At 43.9% G+C, this 24,662-nt stretch overlaps 1 protein-coding gene across 1 annotated transcript in view; it reads left to right on the plus strand.

Moving 5' to 3' along the window:
• Positions 1 to 24,662, plus strand: part of DCC (DCC netrin 1 receptor) — a 647,852-nt gene that overhangs the window by 580,527 nt on the left and 42,663 nt on the right. The window contains exons 23-25 of the mRNA XM_044431047.1: positions 3,268 to 3,430; positions 15,286 to 15,512; positions 19,041 to 19,157. Coding sequence (XP_044286982.1) covers positions 3,268 to 3,430; positions 15,286 to 15,512; positions 19,041 to 19,157 — 507 coding nt within the window. The remainder of the gene's footprint in view (positions 1 to 3,267; positions 3,431 to 15,285; positions 15,513 to 19,040; positions 19,158 to 24,662) is intronic.

Genomic DNA, 24,662 nt, shown 5'->3' on the forward strand with positions numbered 1-24,662 from the left:
TTATGAAGTCAACCCATCTTTTATTTGGCCTTCCTGTTCTTCTTCTGCCTTTAACTTACCCCAGCATGACTGTCTTCTCCAGGGAGCTTTCCCTTCCCCTGATGTGCCCAAAGTAGGACAGCCTCAGTTTTGCTCCTAGGTGCAAATGCAAGGGATGAAACAGAAAGGGATGAAAAGAGAAAACCATAATAGAGAAAAGCATCTGTAGCTGCAAAGGGTCCAGCCTTTGCAAATTTGCTTAACTGTGATAATACATCCAGGTATTTATTTGCTGTTTAATTCTTTGACTGGGGATGAGTTCCTTTATGAATTCTCTGAAGGCCGTGGGCAGAATCCAAATGGCTGCCATGTACACACCATGGGTTTCCATCCCCATCTCGCTCCATATTCTTACCAACCTTCCATCCTCCTCCAAAAGCTGCTCCATTTGATGTAGCTTTTATAAGAAGAGTTGCAACCAGAAGAGGAAAACAGCAGCACCCCAGATACCGATGGAAGTGCCACTTATGGCTGCATAATGCAATCTCAGTATCACAAGGCTCTGGATCATGACCTGCAGTGCTGCATTTAATATCTGGCATGCCTTTTGGCCATGGGTCACAAGTCACTTAATCCTGAAGAGGTCTTCATCTCTTCCATCTAGTCAAGACCTAAAGTACTTTATTCCCAGAAGATTTAGGTAGTCCTCCTCGCACCACCTCTGCTGTCAGTATCTTCTCTTTGAAAACCCATCTGATAAATTAAATATGGAACCATGAAAGGTGTTTAGAGAATTAAAAGTGAACACACACACAAAGCACAGCACAAATAGCTTAACACAATTCCTAAAGTAACAGTTGCCTACCTATATTCAATTTGTATCCCATTTCCCCTGTTTCTGGGACATTTCTTAAGGTCATCTATTTCAAGTGATTTATCTTAACCTATATCCTCTTTAAAGGCAGAATATAGAATTGCACACTCTTATGTTCTATCTTTTAAAGGTAATTGCTGTGACTAAAGACAAACAGTGATGCATGAATATATTCATGTCAGTACAGGAAAACATAATTTGGTGCAGAATCCCTTGCTGTGGTTTCATTGACATAAACAGAGAAAGCTCATCAGACCAAGCCTGGCATACATCAATGATTGCTAAGAGAAGAGCAATCACTACTTTGAATCAAGGGTGCTATGTCAGTACATTAATTTAACATAAGTCGGTGCACATTGTGAACTGAGTATTAAAGCAGGCTTTCAAATGAGCCAACAGACGTGAGGCACACGATGCTATAAACACCAGTGGGCAGAAGAATAAAAACCCTTCTCTCCTGCTAGCTCATCATCAAGAAGAACACAAAAATAGGCTGATAAGTGCCACCACCCTGTTAGTGTGAAATAAATCTCGAGCACCTCACTTGAAATGGCTTTGACATTTTCCTGCTTGCTCTATTAGTATTATTAATAACAATTTAATTCTTTCCAAAGTGCCTAACTTTTTCCTAGTGTTGTAAGGCATCAAAAGATAAAGTATCCCATGCCTTCAGGCTCAGATTCTAACAGACACATTTTAGAAAGAGAGAAAAAAGGAATGGGTTTGGAAGAAGAAGACAAATGCTAGAGGAACTCTACCTTAGTTGGCCGATGAATGGGGCCATGTAGCCTGTCAGCTTGGCATAATATTCTTCCCAGGAGGCAGGAGGTATCTCCTCCCAGTGGCTCTTAATCTTTGATTCCCAGAGGCCATGGAGCATAAGGCCCCTCAACTCTGCAGTCTAAGGGTAACTTGTGCATGTTAGTTGCATCACTGAGATGTGTCAGAGCATAAATTCCCCATGTTTGATGACACTACATTGAACCCAGGCCCATTCCTTAGAGTAGAATTTATATACCCTTGGCAGGTATGAAAGTGTAGCTATTTTTATAGTTCATTTCTAAAGCAACATGGAGGAAACATCCTGTGGAACATCACGTAGTTAGACCTCCTATCCATCTAGTGAGTAGGACATTTTGCATCAGATTTTGCATGGCCTTTCATTGCTCATGTATTTATTTTATTTATTTAAAACATTTTTATGCCGCCCCCATCACAACAAAGACTCGGGGCGGCTCACAACAAAAACAAAATATACAAATATAACAATTGTACAATAAAAATATTAAAACCTGGTGCATCTCGGCTTAAAAGATTTAAAATCCTATAAATACCAATAAATTAAAAATTAAAATAAGTTTTAAATAAAAAGGTCTTAGCCTGGCGCCAAAAAACAAATAACGACGACGCCAGGCAGACCTCTCTGGAGAGCGCATTCCATAGATGGGGCGCCACCGCAGAGAAAGCCCTCCTGCGGGTACTCGCCCTCCTAATATCATTCACAGAGGGTTCCCGGAGAAGAGCATCTGTTGCTGATCTCAAGGGGCAGGAGGGCATATATGGACGCAAGCGTTCCTTTAGATACCCAGGTCCCAAGCTGTTGAGGGCTTTATAGGTCATAACCAACACCTTGAATTGGGCCCAGACTTCAATCGGGAGCCAGTGGAGCTGACGGAGAACTGGGGTTATATGAGAGCAATGCCCAGTCCCTGTCAGCAGCCTTCCAGCTCTATTCTGCACCAACTGAAGTATCCGGACCGTCTTCAAGGATAGCCCCACGTCGAGCGCGTTACAGAAATCTAATTGGGAAGTTGCCAACGCATGTGTCACTGTTGCCAGGCAGTCGTTCATGACAGAGATACGTTCCTACAGCATAAAACAGAGCCTTGACTCCTGGGAAAGTTTACTCTTGAGAGCAGCCTTTACCTTGGTGAGACTCATTCTCCATAGACTTCTTCAAGCAGCATCCACATGCAGTAGGCAGCCTGCAGAGTCTCTGACGCGTTGCATAGATGCATGGAGGGGTTGTGCTGCAACGTGGACTACCCCTTCCCATCACTGTTGCCACTTGTCACTGTTGCTTGCAACTAAGTGATACTTCTCATGGTTCTGTATAGTAACGTGGATCGTTCCCAGGACCATCTTTTTATGGTGCAGCCCTATACCTTTTCAGACAGAAGGAAACCCACAACTCCTGGACATGCTCTCTTGGGAACCCTGGGAGTGGTGGGGGTTTTATCTCAATGCTCCGGATGGTGCCTTCCATCATTTCAAGGATTCAAAGAAGACTTCATCACTCATCCAGCAAGGACTCACAGTTCTTTCACATGCTTCATGTTTGGGAACATTTAGCATATTTCATGTGTGACAGAACCACCCCTCACAGCCTTTCATAGTCATGTATGTTCTTTCAGAACCTCCCATAGGACAGATGCATCCTCCGCATGGAAGCGTAACACCCCAGAAGAACAGCAATCTTCTTGTCATTATTGTTGTCACCGTCGGGGTTGTCACCGTGGTGGTGGTGGTGATTGTGGCTGTGATTTGTACGAGGCGTTCATCAGCACAACAGAGGAAGTAAGTAATTTGAACATATCTGCATCCATGAACCATTCCGCATTGCCTTGGAGGAAGACTGACTCTAGTTGATGCCAGTTCTCTTAGATGGTGGTGTATTGCTATTTATTTTATTTCTATAGTATCTCCTAGACAAAGCTCTCTGGCCAGAGCATAAATATGCAAAAGACTCAAGGTATTTTGCAGAATCTCATTGTTCGTTCTTCAACAAAGTAAATACTGAATCTAGACCACAGTGTTGATGGCATTAAGGGCAGAAAACTGACTAGTCTTTCTCAGACTGCCACCTCCAAATGAGGCCCGAATACAGGCAATAAGGAGAAGGGCCTTATCTGTGGTGGCCCCCTAGGTGTGGGATGTTCTCCCCACTGCAGCCTTCCTGGCACCAACATTGTCATCTTCTCCATGACAGGTTAAAACTGCCCTCTATTCCCAGGCATTTAATGGCATATGATGGTCTAAGTCTGTTGCATTAATTAGGTCTGGCTTTTAATGACAATGTCTTAGATGTTAAACTATTTTATTTGTGTGTTTGTGTGTTGGAATTTTTAGCAAATTTTTAAAATTTGCACACTGGAGTTTTATTCTGTGTTTGTATTTGCATTTTAACGTGTCTTTTGTGCTTGATTAATTGATTGTGAACTGCACAAAAAACTTCAGCTATTGCGTGGTATAGAGATGAAACTTTTTAAAATAAACAAATACAGTTTTCTGAATGAGGCAGAAACCAAAAAGGTTTTTCATGGACATGAAGTGGGAGAACCCAACTCTTCCCTGTCCCTTGCAGTACAAAGACAATAATAATAAATTAATAGGCGCAACCTACTTGATGCCCTTTTGCAGTGGCAGAGGTCAGCTGCCTGGTTAACATGGAAACATTGAAAAATAGAAACAGAGCAAGTCAGAAGGGGCCTCCCAGGACATCTCGTCTGACCCCTGGCTCCAGCCGGCTCCATTCACAAATGCCTCCCCTGTTCATGTCCAGCTTATCCTTGAACACCCTCACTGGTGGGGCCTCAACCACCTCCCTTGGAAGCCCATTCCATGCCCTCAGGGTCCTAACTGTCAGGAAGTACTTCCTGGCATCCAAATTGAACTTTGGTTCCTTAAAATTGGAGTAATAGTAGTACTGAGCCGCACTGGGGGTGTATCAAGATTTGGCTTTGATCAGCTTTGACTAGAATGACTGCATTTGTGCCCAAACAGAAGTGGATGGTGTTGACCAGGCTCACATATTCCCAAGCTTTGTGAAATGACATCATTTGAAGATTGCGTATGTGTGCATTTTGTGAGGGTGGGGAATGCATATTCACAGGCTTGAGTCCCTTGGTGGGAAATATGCATTCATCTGTACTTGAGTCAGACTGAGTTTTGAGGAAGAGCTTGGAGAACCTTGCCCAACTTTAGCCTCAGATTCTCATTTTAAATTGGGAAGACCTCTAACTGTTCTTTTAACAGATGACTGGCCTTTCTTAAGTAGGGTACCTGGCCACCCTACAGGAAAGTGGGCATCATTAATGTGATCACATGTGAGAGTTGTGGCATGACATGAACCCTGTTAGCACACAACTACAGCCAAGCTAGACCTGACCAATCCAGCTCTCTCAGCCAGCTTTCGGTTCACACGGTGGCCCACCAGCTTCTCGCAGCATCCCAGCAGCTCGACAGGAGTGCATCAGCTCCCTGCTGCCCAAGCTCCCCAGCCACTGGTGCACAGATTCATACCATCATCGTCGTCGTCGTCATCATCATCATCATCATCATCATCATCGCGGTTGTCCTCATCCTCATTCCCTTGCATTAATATCCCACCTTCTTTCCTCTTGAGAGAAACCCTCAGTCCTGCTCCACTCCTTTTAATCCTCACAACAACAACCCTGTGAGATAGGTTAGGCTGAAAGTAAATAAGTGGCCCAAAATCACCCAGTAAGCTTCATGGTTAAATGGGGTCTCAGATCCTGGTCTTCCAGGACCCCCGTCAAGCACTCTTGCCACCACGCCTCACTGGCTCTGGATCACAAACGAGGAAGCAGCATGCAGCCCTGGGTTCTGTCCCAGGCTGGCTTGGCAACAGCAACCTGCTGGGTTTCCCTCACGTCCTCGTCCCAACGACTTCTGCCTCCACCTCCCCCCCGTCATCTCTCAAGGCTGCCTACCAGCCAGCAGCATAATATCCAGAGACCTCCCCTATGAAAGAAAAGGGGAAAGCATAAATGCAAAGTGCATTCTGCATGCAGAGTAGAGCCAATTTGTTGGATTCAAGAAAGTGCTAAGCAACTGTAATAGACTCTCCTGTGTATTAATCATATAACGTGGTATTCAGAGCAGGACGACACAGAGAGAGGGAGTGAGGGAGACGTTCCAAATATGATAGTGTAGCAGAGAATTCAGAAAACGACTTCATTGCTTACAAAGAATCATGCTATTTGTTTAGTGGGTGCCGAGTTTTACATAAGCCCATTCCCAGTGCCATAAGGAAAGCCAAAATCCCAATGACAACTTGATCATAGGAAAGGGCTCTTCCCCCCACTCCCCTGAAAAACCATCTGCCTGTGACTATTGCATTAGACAGGTAGTTCACACAAAGGAAAACCTCACTGGTAAAGGTGAGAAAACTAAGCATATGTTTAAGAATCCCTTCCAGCTCCTGCATAGCCAAACCAGACAAGCATCTCTGGGTTTCAAGGAGGCTTTGAAAATGAATTGGTGAAAATGAGGAAATATCATCCAGGTACTGAGAGGACATGTTAGCTACCGTGTAGCATCCATTAGGATGTCAGCCATTTCCCCTTGGGAATGCTTCTGCTTTTAGCTTCACACTGTGCCTCAAATGTGCATTAGCTGCAGTGTTGGGGTTTCAGACCGTGGCTGTTTAGTGTTAAGCTTCTCTGTGTTTGGAGAGAAGCTTCAGTCCTTCCGCAGGCCCTTTGCTGACAGTGTGCAAGCAAGAAGACTCCATAGAGCTAAAACTGTTTCCTGTTTCCAAATGTCATCCCATCCCGTGCCTTCTTTATGACTTCATTCATAGCAGCTGAGGAACTTTACGGAGCCATGTCAAACCAAGGGTGAGATGATTGCTTCATATATTGGGTGGCATAGAAATAAGCTCTTCACACAGGTGTCGTGGGTCATATGCTGCAAGGCTAAATGAGTCAAGTTGAAAGGTATCACTGTGTGCTTCCTCTGTATCTGTTTATAGTGGTCTGTAAGTAGAATCTCTACCTCTTGGGAGGCTGATACAGTGCTATAACCAGTGCTTTTTTTGTAAGAAAAAAGGTGCCGGAACTCATGAAATTTTTCACCTTTCACACATAGTCAATCATTTAAGAGCAGTATTGTAACATGTGGTATATTCTTATGAACTGTGCAAACCACCCAGAGAGTGGTACAGAAATGAAATCCATCCATCCATCCATGCATACTCACTGCTGGCTCCACCGGCTGAAAGGGATGCAGGCCCACATAACCTGCCCCAGCTCTTGACTGTAGATGGACATGAGCACCAAAACAGCTCTTTTTTCCAGAAAACAACCACTAGCCTGCAGCCAAAGTAATACAGCCATCAGTAACTGTGATTTTATGGAGCCACTTTAGATGGTTTTGAAGATGGATACAGGGCATGCCATTTTTACCAGCTACATGTCTTACTCCTTCTCACAACTCTCTTCCCCTGCAAAGAACACCTGCATTTGCACTAAGTAGGCTCTCTTTGCCAACTGGCTTTGCAAAATCTTTCCTGCTCACGTCTCCTAACCTTCTTGAGCTCTTGACATTTCAGCAGCAGTGGTGGGTGGAGACTTGTCTGTGCAGCACATTTGTCTTGATGTGTGATGCACATTTTGAAGGGTTGTTGTCTCAGCCTATGGGAAGCGCAGGCCAAAGTTGACATTACTGCAAAGACATACCAAGCAGATAGACCCTTTGTTCTTTCTTTTACTCTAGTGTAAGCACATCCATGGGACCAAAGCATGGGGGGAATGTGTGGTTTAAACCTTTTTCCCCATTGTGGTCCTAAACCCACCAGCAATTTATAGTGCCAAACAGTGATTTGTTTGTTTTAATGAATCATTATTTGGTAATGAAAGGTTATGTGTGGGGAGATCTAGAATGATACCACAATGGCAGAGAAAGGGTTAAAGGCCCCCTACTCCCATCTTTGCTCCTGAAATGGATCAGAGCCTCTGCATTTACACTAGAGTAAAACAAAAGAAAAGATGTTGCTACTAGCTGTATACTAACATAAATGTCTTTGACTGTTAGAATGCATTCATAAGGAAAGTTTCCTGTATGCCTTGCTGCTTTCACATGCAATAAAAACTTTAAAAGATATAAAAGAATAAAATCATTGTTAAAAAAGAAGAAAAAAGCGGGGGAATCTGTTTTGCAGAAATTCCTAGTGCTAGCATGATAGGTTGAGGACGTGGAAGCAGAAATAGAGAACCCTTTCTTTTTTCACTGCCTCTTGGCCCCTTGAGCAAGAATAGGAACTATTTTGTTGTACGTGAAGCATGGGGGATAATGCAAAGCCTCTGTATTTTATACTGTGCTTTCTGTACCCAAATGGAAAGATTTGGACTCCGACAGCCAGAGAGAGTAGCGTTGCTAGTAGAGCTTTGAAGGCTTCTGTCCATGGTGCTGAACTGCTGAGGACCAAGGCAATTCAAACACACTTTGGCATGTGTGTGTACTTCAGAGAAAAGAGTGTAATCCACACATGCCAAACCCCTTACACACACACACACAGCTCTGTAAGGTGCTTGTACACATTTTAATACCACATGAATGCTTTTGCTGACTAAAAAGAGAAATCTAACAAGTCCCATATTCTGTCAACAAAAGCAGCTGGCCAGAAGTCACTGGGAAGTACAGAAATAAGCCACAATGGAAATGCCTACCCCCTGCTGCTCCCTCCGCACACACTCATCATCTGATAGTTAAAAGGAAACATGCAATAAAAGCTCAGTTTTTAGAAATGGTAGATAATCACCATTCTTAAGCCTTAAAAAATGACAACCCCAAGAACAACAGCTATGCTGTCTGTAAGTAAGGAACTACATGCTTCTTTGTTATATTTATATCAAACCATTTTTCCATTCAAGGAACTCAAAGCAGCTTACATAATTCTCCTCTACCTCTCAGTCTTTCCCCCACAGCAACACAGTAGGTTGAGCTGAGAGTCTGAGACTGGCCCAAAGGCACAGAGTGAGTCCCATGGATGAGTGGGAATTAGAACCCAGGTCCCCTGGGTCCCAGGCCCACATTTTATACCTAATATGACTAGAATTGCTTGAGGAAAAGAATAGGGCCATGTGTCCTGGGTCCATCCACTCCATTGCATCCTTTTGGCCCAGGTGCCATTCATGAGTAAGAGAAGAAAATCCAAAGAAGGCATCTATATGTACAAAGGCTTGGCATATGATTGGCAAGAGTTCTAAATTGCACAGAAAGTTCACCTGTTCCTTCCTCCCCTGCCCCATTGTCAACTATTGGCAACTAATATCATTGGATGGACTTGTTCTAGCATTTTGAGATGAAAGGAGAGGTTACCTTTACACATTACATAATTTTGTAAATGTCTGTTGTCCCTCCTTTAAGTCACTGTATGCAAAACTTTGCATATGTATGCAAAACCCAGAAGTTTGCGCATATATATATATATATATATATATATATATATATATATATAGTACATAGCACTGAAGAAAAAAGCCTCCAAAGTGATGTCTTATCTTGGCCCAGATGTTGTAGGTCATGTGCCTTCATGCATCTGCCACAGACATTGAGTCCATCCACTGATTAATCACTGTTAAGAATCTGGCAAATCTGCTAGCCAGCAACAGCTTCCCAAGAAGCCCTCCCAACATCCTTTCACGGTGCCACCAACCCTCAGATTTGAATACGTCGATCTTGCATACTGACTCACTCAGAAGAGGCCAGGTTGTCCTGACTATTATATTCCAGGTGCTTGTCAGAGCACATTAAGGCAAGTCGGCAGCAAGGTGCTGTTCCTGGAACTTGACAGTAATTGAGAACTGGACCCAAAACTGATGTTTATACAAGAAGAACATATTCTAGGTTGACTTGTTCATTTTCATTTATTTTTATTAATGACCTTTCTTTCTATAATCTTGTCTCGCATTTGTGTCACTTCCTATTATCAACAAGACTGTTTGCAATGTGAAGAAATAAACAATGTACCGAATGTTACTTTTTTTCTTTTTAAGGTCTTAGATAACATTAGTGCTGCTGTGCTAGAATTGGAGACAAGTGTGGAATGACACACTCATTATTTATAGCCCCTTGACTACAGTTTCAGGGAACATTACTGCAATTCCTATTGCATGGCACAACTGGGTAAAAAAGATATTATCTGAAAAACTGATCAAAATATAAAATCACAAAGAGTTGCTTTCATGCTCTGGATAGATTTTGTGCTCTTTGTCCTATGGAATGAGGGCTAAAGAAGACACTAAGATAACACCTTACATGATCCACTCGCAATGTTCTCTTGCTTGACTCCTGCTAGCTTTGAGCTACATGAGAAAGCTTTCTCATGGATATTGCCCTGTCTTTTGATATCTACCAGATAGAAATAGAGTATCTCCCAGCTGAATTTCAGAGGCTAAAGAATGCATGCGTGGATCAAAAGTGCATTGGTTTTACTCCTCTACAGCACTTTTAAGCAACTGAACTTTCTCCATTAAATATGATTCCTGCAAAATTACTTCTCAAATTTCTGAAAGAAATGTGCACGCACTCATTGTCCCCAGTCCTTGGACCTTCTAGAGTGCAGCAAAGAATTCTGATATGGTCTTGGGGTAGAATAGCTAATGCAGAGGTTACATCCCTGATTTTGTTGTTGTTGTTAGTTGCGAAGTCGCGTCTGACCCATCATGACCCCATGGACGACATTCCTCCAGGCCTTCCTGTCCTCCACCATCCCCGGAGTCCACTTAAGCTCACACCAACTGCTTCAGTGACTCCATCTAGCCACCTCATCCTCTGCCGTCCCCTTCTTCTTTTGCCATCTATTGTTCCCAGCATCAGGCTCTTCTCCAGGGAGTCCTTCCTTCTCATTAGGTGGCCAAAGTATTTGAGTTTCATCTTCAGGATCTGGCCTTCTAAAGAGCAGTCAGGGTTGATCTCCTCTAGGACTGACCGGTTTGATTGCCTTGCGGTCCAAGGGACTCGCAGGAGTCTCCTCCAGCACCACAATTCAAAGGCCTCAATCCTTCAGTGCTCAGCCTTCCTTATGGTCCAGCTTTCACAGCCATACATTGCAACTGGGAAAACTGTAGAAGCTCTATTTCTCTACCCCAGCAGAAATCACAAGTTTACAAAATCAGATAATAAGTCCTTCAGCAATATGGGGCAAATACACTACATGTTTTCCCAACTTGCTTCAGTTGTATTTCTCAACCTGAAGAGACAAGATCCTCCTATTATCCTACTAGGAGGATGTTCCAGCCAAAAGAACCTACTTGAAGCCAGGCAAAATTCTACCCTTAATATGCCTTCTTTTCTTTTTCCTACTACCACCATCCGCTCAGAATGGGACAAATCCTAAATAAATGGCATGCCATAATTCTGGACAAATTGGAACCACAGTCTCATGCTTTCCTTAACTCTTGCTGCAACTTCCTCTCAGTATGTGCTCCAGCTCATGTCTGATTGAATATCCACCTCTGACTGATTTCCTTTCCTTTCTCTTCTTACATCTAATGAAATTACCTGAGACTTTTCTCTACTTCTTCCATTTCTAGGGATGGTTGAAATAGGTGGTTGTTTCCATTTCAAAAACAATCAAGGTATACCAAGACCACTTTGCTAGTCTCTGCTGATTATTCCAGAATTAGGGTTAAATCACTCAGTTTAGTTCAAAGTTTGGGATAGAAAATTAGACTGGTAGCTTCAAAGGGAAAATGAGAGATAGTAAGGTCAGAGAAGGAGTTCTAGACCCTTTTTATTATTTCTCCGGTCCTGTATATCTCTGAAGCTGTTACAGTTTCCAGGATCTGTCACATCCCCACAACTATAGTTCTTTCTTTTATCTGTATTTTGTTGTTCTAAGACACTTCCAAAGCACTATTTCAGTGGGAAGATGAGATACACAATCAATGTTGCCAGCGTATCTAACATTTCTTTGGGGTATACTGTGCACACACAAATTAAGAGTAGCTGCATCTTAAGAAATATGGCAGCATCAACATGGGTAATTCCCTACCTAAAGGTAAAAGTAAAAGTTTCCCCTTGACATTAAGTCCAGTCATGCCTGGCTCTAGGGGGCGGTGCTCCTCTCCGTTTCCTCACTGAGGGAGTCAGCGGTTGTCTGCAGACAGTCTCCATGGTCATGTGGCTGGCATGACTAAACACCGAAGTGCACAGGACGCTGTTTACCTTCCCACTCAAGTGGTACCTTTTCATCTACTTGCATTTGCATGCTTTCAAACTGCAAAGTTGGCAGGAGCTGGGACGGAGCAACGGGAACTCACCCCGTTGTGCAGATTCGAACTGGTGACCTTTCGATCTACCAGCCCAGCAGCACAGCGGTTTAAACCACTGCGCCACCTGCAGTCCCAATTCCCTACCTATTGGCCAACAAATGACATCTTCCTTACAGGGAGCAAATGGGCATATAGGCAATATTAGAAGGAAACTTGTGTTGGAAAATGAGGGGAGGGTACCTAGCTTTGCACTTAATCCAAACGTTCATAAAATTGCCACCCATACCAGTTATACCCAGATGTGCAACATATGCACTTGAGCCCTATCCAAAGGATCGTTATTTTTATTGTTAAGTACCGTCAAGTCACATCTGACTTACGGTGGCCCTATCCATCAGTGCCCTTCAAAGTGCCTTGCCCCTGATCAATCTGCTCAGCTCTTGCAAACGCAAGGCTGTGCTCCCTCTGTGGAATCAATTCATCTCATGGTTAGTCTGCTGCTGCCTCCGACTTTCCCTAGCATTCTTCTCTTCTCCACTCATGTTTCCTAGCAACTGGTGTACATAGCCATGTGGATTCTGATACCGAAGGTAGCATACAACTCTCAGTTCTAGCTCCAGCTGAGGCTACTTGCCAGCTCCTTCCAGCTAGACATAAGGCCCCATGCTGGCAGCGTATGTTGGGAAGAGGAATGGACAAACTCTGCGGAAAGGAAATGTCAATACTGACTGAAGGGTGTGTAGGCCTGCAGCTTAACAGAGAAGCGCATTCATTAGCCAGCTGATGCACCACTCTTCGAAAGATCCCTCCAGAAACAGTGAATTGTGCAGAGTTTTCTATTAGACATTTATTATTTCCAATGTTGTCAGAACCCATTAGTAACATCAGCCCTTTGATTAGGAGAAACAGCTTCTGCTTTTACATGTTGGACTCATTTGCAGAGCATATGTTGCATTTTTCCTTAGATATACATTAGCACATGAATTTTTAACTCGTTCAAGCATTCTGTGTTAAATCCCATCCTTCATTTAATACTGTATGAATCTTTATGATGATATGCTTTTTATATCACTTAAGAGGGATCAACTATCAACATATCTTTCTGCATAATTATTTAAAATGTATAATGCTTACTTTTTATGTAATGAACATCAAGAGCACTTAAAGGTGCAATCCCATGTAAGCTGCATCAGAAAAAAGTCTCAGCAAAAACCTTCCCAGCATTCCCCAGCACTGCCCAGTTATAGGAATTTTTGCTCTCTAATAATGCATAGGATTGCACCCTACATTTACCTATAGGATAGATCACTGAGCATGTGTTCTATGATATTCTATACAATATGGATTCTATCTCCATAATAAAGATTTGTATACAAAAAAAAAAAAATGCAGAGTACATGGAAAAGCACCATTCTTAAACTGTTGACAAAGTGCTTTCTGTTGTGAGCAGGTCTCTTTCTCCCTTTTTTCCTCTCCGGCAGACTCAGATGAAATTTTTGAAGTACTGTTTTCTCATTAAAACTTAATATTTTTCGGAACAGGTTACATCAAAGTGATGCTCCCTTCAAAATGCAGAACAAGCATCTGCCCATGTAAAGGGTTGAATCCACCCTGAAACAGCCCCTCCTTCCCTCCCTTTTAGAACAACTTCTAATACCACCCTAATAGCCTGATCTTCCACAGAGGCATATAATCCCCATTTAAAGCATTCAAACTTTGATGGCTATCACTATAACTTGTGGTAGTGAATTCCATACTTAACAATGCACTGGGTGAAGCTATACTTCCTGTCCCATCCAGCTTGATGTGTATGTTCAAAAAAAATGAGGGATGCTCAACTCACTCAAGTACTTAAGTGTTCATCTTAAATAAAATGTTGTCATTATGTGGTACTGGAGAAGACTCCTGTGAGTCCCTCACAAGGAGTTCAACCCTGACTGCTCTTTAGAAGGCCAGATCCTGAAGATGAAACTCAAATACTTTGGCCACCTAATGAGAAGGAAGGACTCCCTGGAGAAGAGCCTAATGCTGGGAACTATAGATGGCAAAAGAAGGAGAGGACGGCAGAGGATGAGGTGGTTAGATGACAACACAAGCAGTCGGTGTGAGCTTAGGTGAACTCCGTCTCAGACTCTCAGCCCAACCTACTGTGTTGTTGTAGGGATAAGACTGAGAGGTAGAGGAGAATTATGTAAGCTGCCTTCAGCTCCTTGAATGGAAAAATGGTGGGATACAAATATAATAAATAAAAGATGACTGTATACTAATTGTATACATTTCCCCTCCGGCATCTTCTCCATTCCATCTCTGGAATAAGCCACATGACTGAACATGTAAACAGTTTCCACGCTTTTGCTTTACATACCTCAGTGACTAGTGCAAACATGGGATCCCCAGGGCAAGTCCAAAATGGTGCCCTGTAGCAAGGCTGTGTATCATTGGACCAACATGATCCATACATTCAAGGACCTATGTGATCCATACAGTCAAGGATACACAGAAACATTATTTGGAATCATACTGTGGGGGAGAAGCTGCAGCACCCCTGTGTATGGGAGAGGGAATCTCTGTGGTAGGCATAGAGCAACAACAGCAGGGAGGTGGCATTCCAGGACTCCAAATGCAAGTCTGCTGTGCGAGGGGAATATAACATGTTCAACAGAGAAACTGAAAATGGGGAGGTACTGGAATGTATTGAAGGATTGGAATCCTTAAATGCTTCCCCAAGAGAGAGGAAAGCCCAATCAGCTTTAGGGTTGGGACAAACTCTTCCGAAATCCATCCCTCCAGCAACTGTGGACTTCCTCTCCTGTTCAGCCCAGTCTCAAGCCAAGAAAAAGCATGCAAATGCCAGCAGACCCCCAGTTACACAACCAGCAACCTTCCCCACCTGCTGCTGCCAACAGCTGCAGGTGAGAAAGAAGGTCAGTCGTTGCAAATTGTGCCTGGGATGAGCACTTGCAGTGCGGCTACTTCATGCCGCCGCCACTGCCAGCAGGAGTGGGCAGCAGTGGTGCGAAAGAGTGGCTCAGCAAGCACACACACCAGGCGCCATTCGCTATGACCATCTTCTTCTCTGCCTCCTGGAGCCAGTGGACATGGTGGCACCTGCACCGGGAATTCAGAATCTGGGCCTCTGCAAGGTGGGCCAGAGTCTGGGGAGCCAAGCCCAGGCAATCCAACAGATTCCCACCCACCAGCAGATTCCTCACACATCCCTAGTCAGCTGCACTCATACAGAGAAGGAGCTAAATCTGAAGAATTGTGTGTGTGTGTGTGTGTGTGTGTGTGTGTGTGTGTGTGTGGAGGGAAGGGGATGAATCACTCAGAACTGGATAGAAAATGGCACAACATTTGAAAATTCCTGGGGAACTGAGTTTATTCTCCTACTTTCTCCCTCTCTTCCCACAGAAAGCGTGCTACTCACAGTGCTGGGAAGAGGAAGGGCAGCCAGAAAGACCTGAGACCTCCAGACCTGTGGATACACCATGAAGAGATGGAGATGAAGAATATCGAAAAGCCTTCAGGTTCTGATCCATCAGGAAGAGACTCACCAATGCAGAGCTGCCAAGACATCACCCCAGGCGGCCACAGCCAATCGGAAACCCAAATGGGCAGCAAGAGTGCCTCACAGTCTGGTAATGTCACCGCTCATCCTGAGCTCCAAGGGTCACAATACACGTCTTGGCACTCTCAACACTCTGGTTGAGATGGACCCCTTTGGAATTGGTTCCTCCAGAATCAGCAGACTTCCTCTCAAGCTCAGCCCACTCCACAGAGCAAGCTGAGCCAAGAGGAAGTCCACAAATGCTTCCAGACCCCCAGTTGTTCTACCATCAACCTTCTCCAGCTGCCACTCGTGGTGGTTACCTTTTTCCCCACTCACTGCTGCTAGCAGCTTCCCCATTCAAGCCAGTGACCCCTCTGATCTTCACTGGGGTTAATTCATGCCAGAAACCATTATATTCTGTATCACAAAGAACACTGTCACATGAAAGGTTTTCTAGAACCTCTATCGAGAACAACCAAATTTTAATCAGCCCTTCAATTTTCTCTGCTGTTTGTTCTTTCTGGGAAGATCAGATTGCATATTTGGTGAAGGCCCTGAAAACAGGTTTGACTGAAGTCCAGGCCTGCCCTTGAAAGTTTGCGTAAAGCCAGATTGGAAATAAATGTAAACGTTCCTCCTCAGACAAAACATCTGAGGAATTTCAGGGGGGACCAAAAGAGCTTCATGACTGCTGCAAGGCTTCTCAGGGGAGGAACAGATCGTTCGTAATCGTAGTTCAGCAAAATTTAGCCAGTGGTTTGGAATGTAAATTGCTTTGAGTGCAGAAAGTGGCACAATAAAGACATAAGAATAACACTCACAGTAAGGAGGAAGTAAACTGTGGAAGGGGAAAACTACGGCTCAGTAGCAGAGCATGTGTGTTGCGTGCAACAGGGCCCAGATTCAGTTCCCTGGAATCTTCTGGCCAATGAACAGGTAGAAGGTGGTGGAGAAGATGCCCATTTGTGGACCTCAATTGCTTCTGTCTGTCTGGCATGCCAAACCTGTGTCAAATGGATTCATTATAAGGCCATGTTGCATAATTATCTTTCACAGAAAATAGCACCCATATGCCATGTTAACTTACTGTTAAACCTGAGAAAGTTATAATACTGCAATGGATGAGGTCATGTGAAGAGTTTAAGATGTGATTCTCAGAGAAGAATCACATTAGTATTGCTTTCAGTTTTTCTTCCTAAACTTGTTTTGGGGGTCAAACCCAATGGCCCCTTCCAGCTGTACAATTCTATGATACTATTGCTTATACAATGTAGGTCTGTCAGCAATAGACCAATATGGTATGCTTTGAATGCCTTGAATGTCTTAAGCAGCCTTCCCTGACCTGGGAAGGGTTGGGGTTCAGCAACAGAGCCCATCCTTTGCTCAGCTTCCTTCCCAAGCTTCTCCAGAAGGGCTGGGAAGGGATCCCGCTTGACATTTGGAGAACAACCCCCAATCAGTTCTGGCTGTTCTGGCCTAGGTGGACCAGTGGCCTGCCTTAGCACAAGACAGCTTACAGTATCCCCATGGTAGTTTCCAGAAGTATTGGGCAAGTCCTACACATCCAAAGAGTGTCAGGCTGAAGAAGGCTGCTCCTGAGTCATCCTGGACAGAAACATTACGAATATTATGAGAAACAAAGCAGACAGGATCTGTAACCGAATATCATAGTGTTGCTACTGCAGTTTTGGTTGGGGCGATCTACTTTCCATGCATGTCTGATCTGAAGCTCACCTTCACATATGTGATCTGGCACAAACGGTGAGCATGGGCAGGCTCCATTTGCATATCTGCACAACTTTGCACTCGGACAGTGTCACACTGGCATTGGCCCTCAGTCATCACATGAGGAACAGAGCGAGTCAGAAGGGGTCTCCCGGGCCATCTAGTCTGACCTCCGGCACCAGTCGGCTCCGCTTACGACATGCCCACCATGTGCACGTCCAGCCTGTCCTTGAACACCCGCACCGATGGGGCCTCAACGAGTAGCATTTAGGGTGCCAGCAGTGGGCAAGAGAGAGGGCCCAGTTTGAACAGGATGGATTCTGCTGGTTAGATTCTGCATGGGAAAGTGATTTTAGGTCCCCCAGCATGAGGTTGGTGGGGAAATCCATAACAGAGGAAAGTGAACTCAGAGTTCCATGAATCTTATCTGCAGAATCCACAGGAGAGCAGCCATGTCTGCATTCTATGACTTCTGCAGACTGGTGGGAAAGTGTTTAAAAAACTTTAGCGGGAAGTTTGCACAAATTCCCACTCACATTAAGAGAGCAGTGCAACAATGGAACCAATGACCCAGAGAGGTTGTGAGCTCTCCCACACTGGAAGCCTTCAAGAGGCAACTCAACAGCCATCTGAGAGGGCTGGTTTAGCTTGGTGTCCTCCGCTGAGCAGGGGTTGAACCCAGTGGCCCTCTGGTCCCTTCCAACTCTCCTATTCTATGATTCCAATTTGTGCATATATGAACACATGTTTATTAGTGCAACTAAAAGCTAGTATTAATGTGCATTAATGCAAGTGGAAAGAAATTCTTTCTAAAATCCTAAAAATATCTGATTTCATGAACAAGTGGGGGATGGAACAAAATTAAAATGACTATCCATAAAACATGAGTGGAACAGATTTAACAAATTCCAAACATCCCTAACCCAACATCACCTTTCCTTTAGGCCTTAGACATTCCAAATATTTCTTCCTATATGCAAGCATTAGCAAAAAGCCAACACAGAAGGGAAAAAATGATGCTTACACAATCCAAAATTCATACAAAACCTTTGGGCAGCTGACAAATGTAAACAGACTTCATTTAGCAAATCTTCCTCTAGTAAATTCTAACCTGCATCTTTCACATTCGCATTTAATATAGTTAATGATGCATGCAGCACAAGGATATCAAACCAGATTCCTAACGCTATCTGTACGTGGAACTAAACTCTCTCATTTTCTTTGTTATTACTCTGCCAACCCTTCAGCCATAGACCTTACAGCTACCTGGGAAAAACGGCTTGGTACGGCTGTCCTATTAAATAACTTTTTATGTTTGTAACTCAGCTAGACTATTGAAATCTGATATCATTAAACAGATGCTGAGACTTATTTTTGTTCCCAACACACTGCTGAAATTCTCAAGGTCCATTTATATAGTAAATGGCCCTGCGTTAATGGGTGATTATCTGCTACACTGTGGCCAATCACACAGAAGGTGGAATGCTGATCTGAACAAATAACTCTTGTGTGTGTGTTTGAGGAGGGGGGAATGCCTGTTCTTGTGATGGAGTTTCGTAGAACTTAAAGGGAGGCTGGCAGCAAACAACCTTTTAGGAGAGACAGTGTCATTTCTGCAACGCGTTTTTCATTGCCGTTACAAGACATGACCATTAAGCTCTGGCACAATTTCATAGAGAGAAATTAACATGAGAAAATGAGAAGTGATTCTTCCAGCTCCAAAACGCTCTGCAGTGCTATTAGGAAGCGATGCATACATGCATCCAACTTTTCCAAAGGAGATCCATTCGCTTGTCTTCCACTGAGCATCATAATAGGATGGTGGGTGTGGAGAAGATTGGCTTGGAGGTTGGAATTCCCATTCAGCTGGTCTTTCTGCTGCTTTCTCCAGCGCCAGACGCAGAGGAGGTGGGAAGCAGCATGTCCACACTGGAACGTTCCCTGGCCGCCCGCAGAGCAACCCGGACCAAGCTCATGATTCCAATGGACTCGCAGCCCAGCAACCCTTGTAAGTGACCTTCCTGCAACTACCGTAACAGGAACACGATTGTCTTGTGCCATGTGAAGGAATGATCACCTTTGCTCAGTTTAACAGCTAATTAATTACTGGAACAAATGTTTCACATGGTCGTGCTTGTGTGTTCAGGCCTTCAGTGGGACCCCTCTTCTGTGTCCCACTGAGTGCAGCTCTTGGGAATGTAGGATGGGGCTTTTTGGTTGTGGTCTTCAGGCTTTATGTTGTGATTCACCCATTCGTTCATTCATTTATTCATTCACTACATTTCTCGACTGCCTATCAGCCAAAGCTCACTTGGCCAGTTACAGGACAAAGCTTAAAGGTATAAAGGACAGCACTTTTTAAGAACCTCCCCCAAAAGACCCACTTGATTTTTGTCCTCTTGGTCTTCAGAAAATTGGAAATTTGTTGACCAAATTGTCTGTGTCCTGATGTATGTATTCCCGAAATACATGAAAGTGGAAGGTTTCCTTTTAAAAGATTTATTCTCAAAAATAACCAGTTGACAATGAATCATTCCTGAGCAGTCCTCAGTTGGCCCTTTTATGTATCGATCATTAAAGAGTTTTGTGTAACACAGTGAACACTTCCTAATAGGTTACAGGAGTAAAAAGTTACAATTGCATGATCTTTCCTGCATACCAATGGCCTGCATCCCAAAGCAGAAAGAAGATGGTAGAAAGGACAGTGGGAAGAAGGGGCTGGTTGGTGTGAATTGCCCTTTGTTTGTGCTGCTGTTTTCCATCAAGAGTCAATTGGCCCTCTCTGGAATGGGGCCTGGTTAAGAACAGCTACATTTGAAGGATGAACACATGCTGATTTCTAGAAAAGAGGGTTTTTCTCTGGTCTAGCTATGTGTCAATGTTTGCATAATTTAACCAAAGAAAGTTATACCTATTGGTCTCTGCATCAAATTTGTTCCCCTCTTCTGAGCTGGCTCTGTTGTTACCTCTTGCTGTCTATCTGTTGCTGCTATTTCCTCCTCCTCCTCCCTTTCCTCCTTTTATGCTTTTAACCCTGACTGTTAGCCTTTTGGATTTCCCACTTTGCTAGGACAAAAAACTTCAGAAAGCATTCAGTGAGCACAAAGACTTTTACCAGTTCCAGACCGGAAAAGGGCTGCCATCATAGTGCCCTCTGGTGGGTGCCTGTGGATAAGAAGTTACAGTGGTTGCTTCCTGATGCTAAACTTTGTGAAGAAGAAGGAAGGAGGAGAGGAGGTGGTTTAAGAGGGATTCTTAGGGGAGGTTCTAGTGCTTTTGTTAGTGAGCTGTACCAACCAATTTCAGTTGGTACAGGTCAAAAACATTGATGCAAAGTGGCCATGCAAACTTGTCTGATGCTTTGACAGGTTCATGTGACCCCTTCTGCACTGGATCTTTGCCCCTTGTGACTTATTAAATAACAACCAGCAGGAAGCAACCAGCTGTTTCTTTGTGAGAAGGCTTGATCTCAGGTCATCTGAAAAGAGAGCATTTGACCATGCTCAAAGAACTCCCTGGACTCAGAAGAGCTCAGACACTTTGGACCAGGGGCTGCCATGCTATCTGCATGCTCTATCACGGATGAGGAGCTGGAAAACTTGCATCCAACAATTCTGCACAACACCCTTGCACTGACACTTCCTATGGAAGTGCTGAAGCCTAGACAACTGCCTAAGAATGTTGCATGATGGATGCAAGCTCTTGGAATGGCTGAGCAGTCTAAGGCACTGCGTTCAGGTTGAGGTTTCCTCTGGAGGCATGGGGTCGAATCCCACTTCTGACAATTAAATTTCGAGAGCCAGTGTGGTGTCGTGATTAAGAGTGCTCAGGTGATCTGGGTTCTAGTTCTCACTCAGCCATGGAGCCAACTGGGTGACTGTCGAGGCGTGCAGCCCGGTATGTAAACAATCCACACATTCTAAAGCAATAAAACTAAAGTCCTTTAATGCTAATTGTCTACAAGATTTACAACTCTATAGGTAAGTTCTCTAATAGCAGTCCTTGCTGAGCAGATGTTAACTCTCTAATGGCTTCTCTTCCCAAGCCCACATGGGATCAATTTCCCAAGTCACGCCTTTCTTCCCTCTTACGTAATAAACTTTGCCACTGTTCATATTGGCATAAAATACATCTGTTCTCGGCTTTTGAGAAATCCATGACACCTATTGTGTCTTCTGTTTCCGGCTCAGGGAGATCAGCATCAGAGGGGGAAGAGGCAGTTTGCTCTGCCTCCTTCTGAGTGGAACTTGCAGCTTCCTCTTTCTCATGACTCTCTCTCTCTGATAAAGGTCCAGGCGTTTGCTCAACGTGCTGGGGCTCAGAGGAAGACGAAGCAGCCGGCTCAGCTGTCTCTGCGTTGGGTTGTGGGGTCAGCCCTCGGGCACTGGGTGTCAAGTGCAAGGTCTCCTCATGAGTCACTGTTTCTGTCGGGGCTTCATGCACGACAGTGACTTTGGGCCTGTCACAAACTCTCAGCCCAACCCAACTCACTGGGTTGTTGTTGTGGGAATAAGACTGAGAGCAGCAGGAGGAGAATGATGCCAGCTACTTTGACTTCATAAGAAAAAAGTGGGATAGAAATCTAACAAAGAAATCCATAAATAAAGCAAGGCCTAACTGTTGGGTGTTATCTATGGACTCATTGCCTTCAGGTCCTTTTGGATCAGGAAACGGTGGGCTCCTGCCCCCATGTTAAAGGGCAAGGTACCCGAGACAACAAAGTTGTTTTGGCACTGGACACAAAAAGTCCCTAATCATGGCAATAATAGAACAACTAACAGTTCTGTGACCTTTTAGGACAATAAAAAATCAGCTACTTGAAAGAGCTGCCTCACTCCACCTACTGGTAGGCCTTGCAACATGCTAAGCCACCTATACATCACCAAAAAAAGAGGATACGCTCTGGATAAAAATGGCTCGTTAATGTTCATAGAATCACAGGTGCCAATTTCAAAATCGTTATTATAATTTCAAGGGGAAAATGGGTAAATCTCAGCATGACGTGGAAACTGTGCCCAGAGGACCCACATCCCTTCCAATCGGTCTGCTCTCTGTTGATGGGCAACTTGAAGACCTGCCTCTTCCTATTTATACTTGTCTTTCAACTGAACTTGTCCAGGAAAGCCATTCAACAGGGACATGTCTGTGACAGAGGATGGTTCTCCGGCAGTCTTGCCAATGCCTTCAGTCAAACAGGACACCTACTGTCCCCAGCCCACCCCTTCTACACACACACTGCCAGTTTGAGAACTTGCCGGAGCAGTACCTTGCATGCTCTGAATTTGAGTAAGGAAGGTCCATCAGCATGCTGTTGGCTTTGGGGGAACTGACCCTGCTTTATATCTGAGCAAAATCTGCCAAGGTACCTCCCAGCTCCATCATGCTAAACCTCTACACCCATTAAGAAAACAATGCTACAAATGCATCTTACAGTTCACAAGAAAATTCACTCTGCAGTAGCTACCCCAAGAATTTCCTACTACTTACATATAAAAGGAGTTTTCACAAAAATGAATCTAATGGAGAATTCACTGTTTATGCAGGCAAACCCTCCAGCAACAGCTCACACGTGCAGGTCTAATGTAAACTAATCATAGGGCAGTGAATAGAGATAGTAAGGTCATGTACCTGAGTAAGCTACAGCAACAATAATTTGGCTTATATGTCAGCAGCAGATCATTTTAATCAGTGCAATTACTAGAAGCTAATAAGGATGTAATTGGCTTTTGAACTGCAGGCAGACTGAGAGCAGTTCTATACACTGCATGGGACAAATTCGTAGAATACCGGATGGCACTTCTTCCGGCTACAGGTTAAAGGTGATGTTTTTGTAAAAGAAACTAGCCCTACTCCCTTGAATGTTATTGTTCTTGAAAATATTTATATCCAGGCTTTCCTAAGAGCATGAGGGAGGCATGAAATCCCTCTATAAGTACCTCAAAGGCTGTCTGTCACAAAGGGGAAGGTCAGGATCTCTTCTTGCTGATGCCAGAGTGTAGGACATGGAATGATCAGTTCAAGTTGCAACAACTCAGATTCAGGCTGGACTTCAGGAAAAGCTTCTTCACTGTCAGAGCAATATGACAGTGGAACCAGCTGCCTAGAGAAGTGGTGGGCTCTCCCACACTAGAGACATTCAGAAAGAAACTGGACAGCCATCTGAGTGGGATGGAGTAACGTGGTGTCCTGCAACAGCAGCAGGGGGTTAGACTCAGTGACCTTCATGGCCCCTTCCAGGTCTACTATTCTGTGATTCTGTGATCAAGGCTGCTGAATTGGACCAAAGTTCCCTTGACCTAGCATCCTTTTCCCCATTGTGGCTGGACAGATCCCCATGGGAAGCACACAATCAGAGTGGCTACTATTTAATGGCACACTGCTTGGGAACTTGAGCTAAGACCACTAGCTAGGGATAGGGGTAAATGTTGTTCAGTTCACATTGTGATAGGAACTTACTAAGCCTTCACTTCCCATTTCAATTCACCCACCAGAATGCAGCTGCCCTTGGACACTCACATCTCTCCAGAAGCTTGTTTGTTTATTAGATTTGTAGCCCTCCCCGTTTGCCGCACAGTTCCCTGGATGGGTTGCAACAATAAAAATCATATAAGAATGATAAGAAAACCATATAAAAACACCACAATCAATGAGAAAACATTAAAACAATAAAAGCACAGCCACCAGAACTCATGATTCCATAAAAGACATATCCCAGTCAGTTAAAATACCATTAAATCCAATTTAACAACTAGAATACTGGTGGAATAAAAAAGGTCTTCACCTGGTGCCAAAAAGAGTATAAAGATGGTGCCAGGAAATCCTCCCTGGGGAGTGCATTCCAAAGTTGGAGAATGTTGTGATGCATGTCTCTGAGCAATAATGAAAGATATACCCAAAAAGTGTATGTATTAAAGTAATGTGGACACAAAGATGCATTCAAATGTCCACACAGACTTCTTTTGAAACAAAACCTGCAAACTGATACAGATAAGCAAGAGAATGCTTCAAAAATGAAAAATGGACAGAAAAGGAAATTGAGAAATCTGTCCATTGCTCTAAATATCCATTGATAGACTGATCCTCTGTGGACGAGTTTTTAAACCATCCAAGCTTCAGACTGTCACCACATCTTGTAACACTGAATTCTGTAAGTTAATTGTGTGTTGTGTGAAGGAATGCACTACACTTCCATATGGAATGGATGAGACTATCCTGGATGTGAGTCCAGCGTCTGTCTATTCTAGTAGTGTGTCTAATCAGTTCCATTGTCAAACTATAACTGGAAAGGCAGCTTATAACACAAATTAAAAACTGCAGTGTTGACTTCAATAAAACAACATCAACTAGTGCAAGCAAGGCATAGATCAAATCAAACCAACACTTTCTCTAGAAGTAAAAAAAAATGACAAAACTGAGTCTGTCATGCTTTGGACACATCATGGGAAGGCAAGACATCCTGGAGAAGACATGCTAGGGAAAGTCAAAGGCAGAAGAAGAAGAAGAAGAAGAAGAA

The sequence above is a fragment of the Varanus komodoensis genome, unplaced genomic scaffold (assembly GCF_004798865.1).
Source record: "Varanus komodoensis strain SLA01 unplaced genomic scaffold, ASM479886v1 scaffold22, whole genome shotgun sequence".
Lineage (NCBI taxonomy): Eukaryota > Metazoa > Chordata > Lepidosauria > Squamata > Varanidae > Varanus > Varanus komodoensis.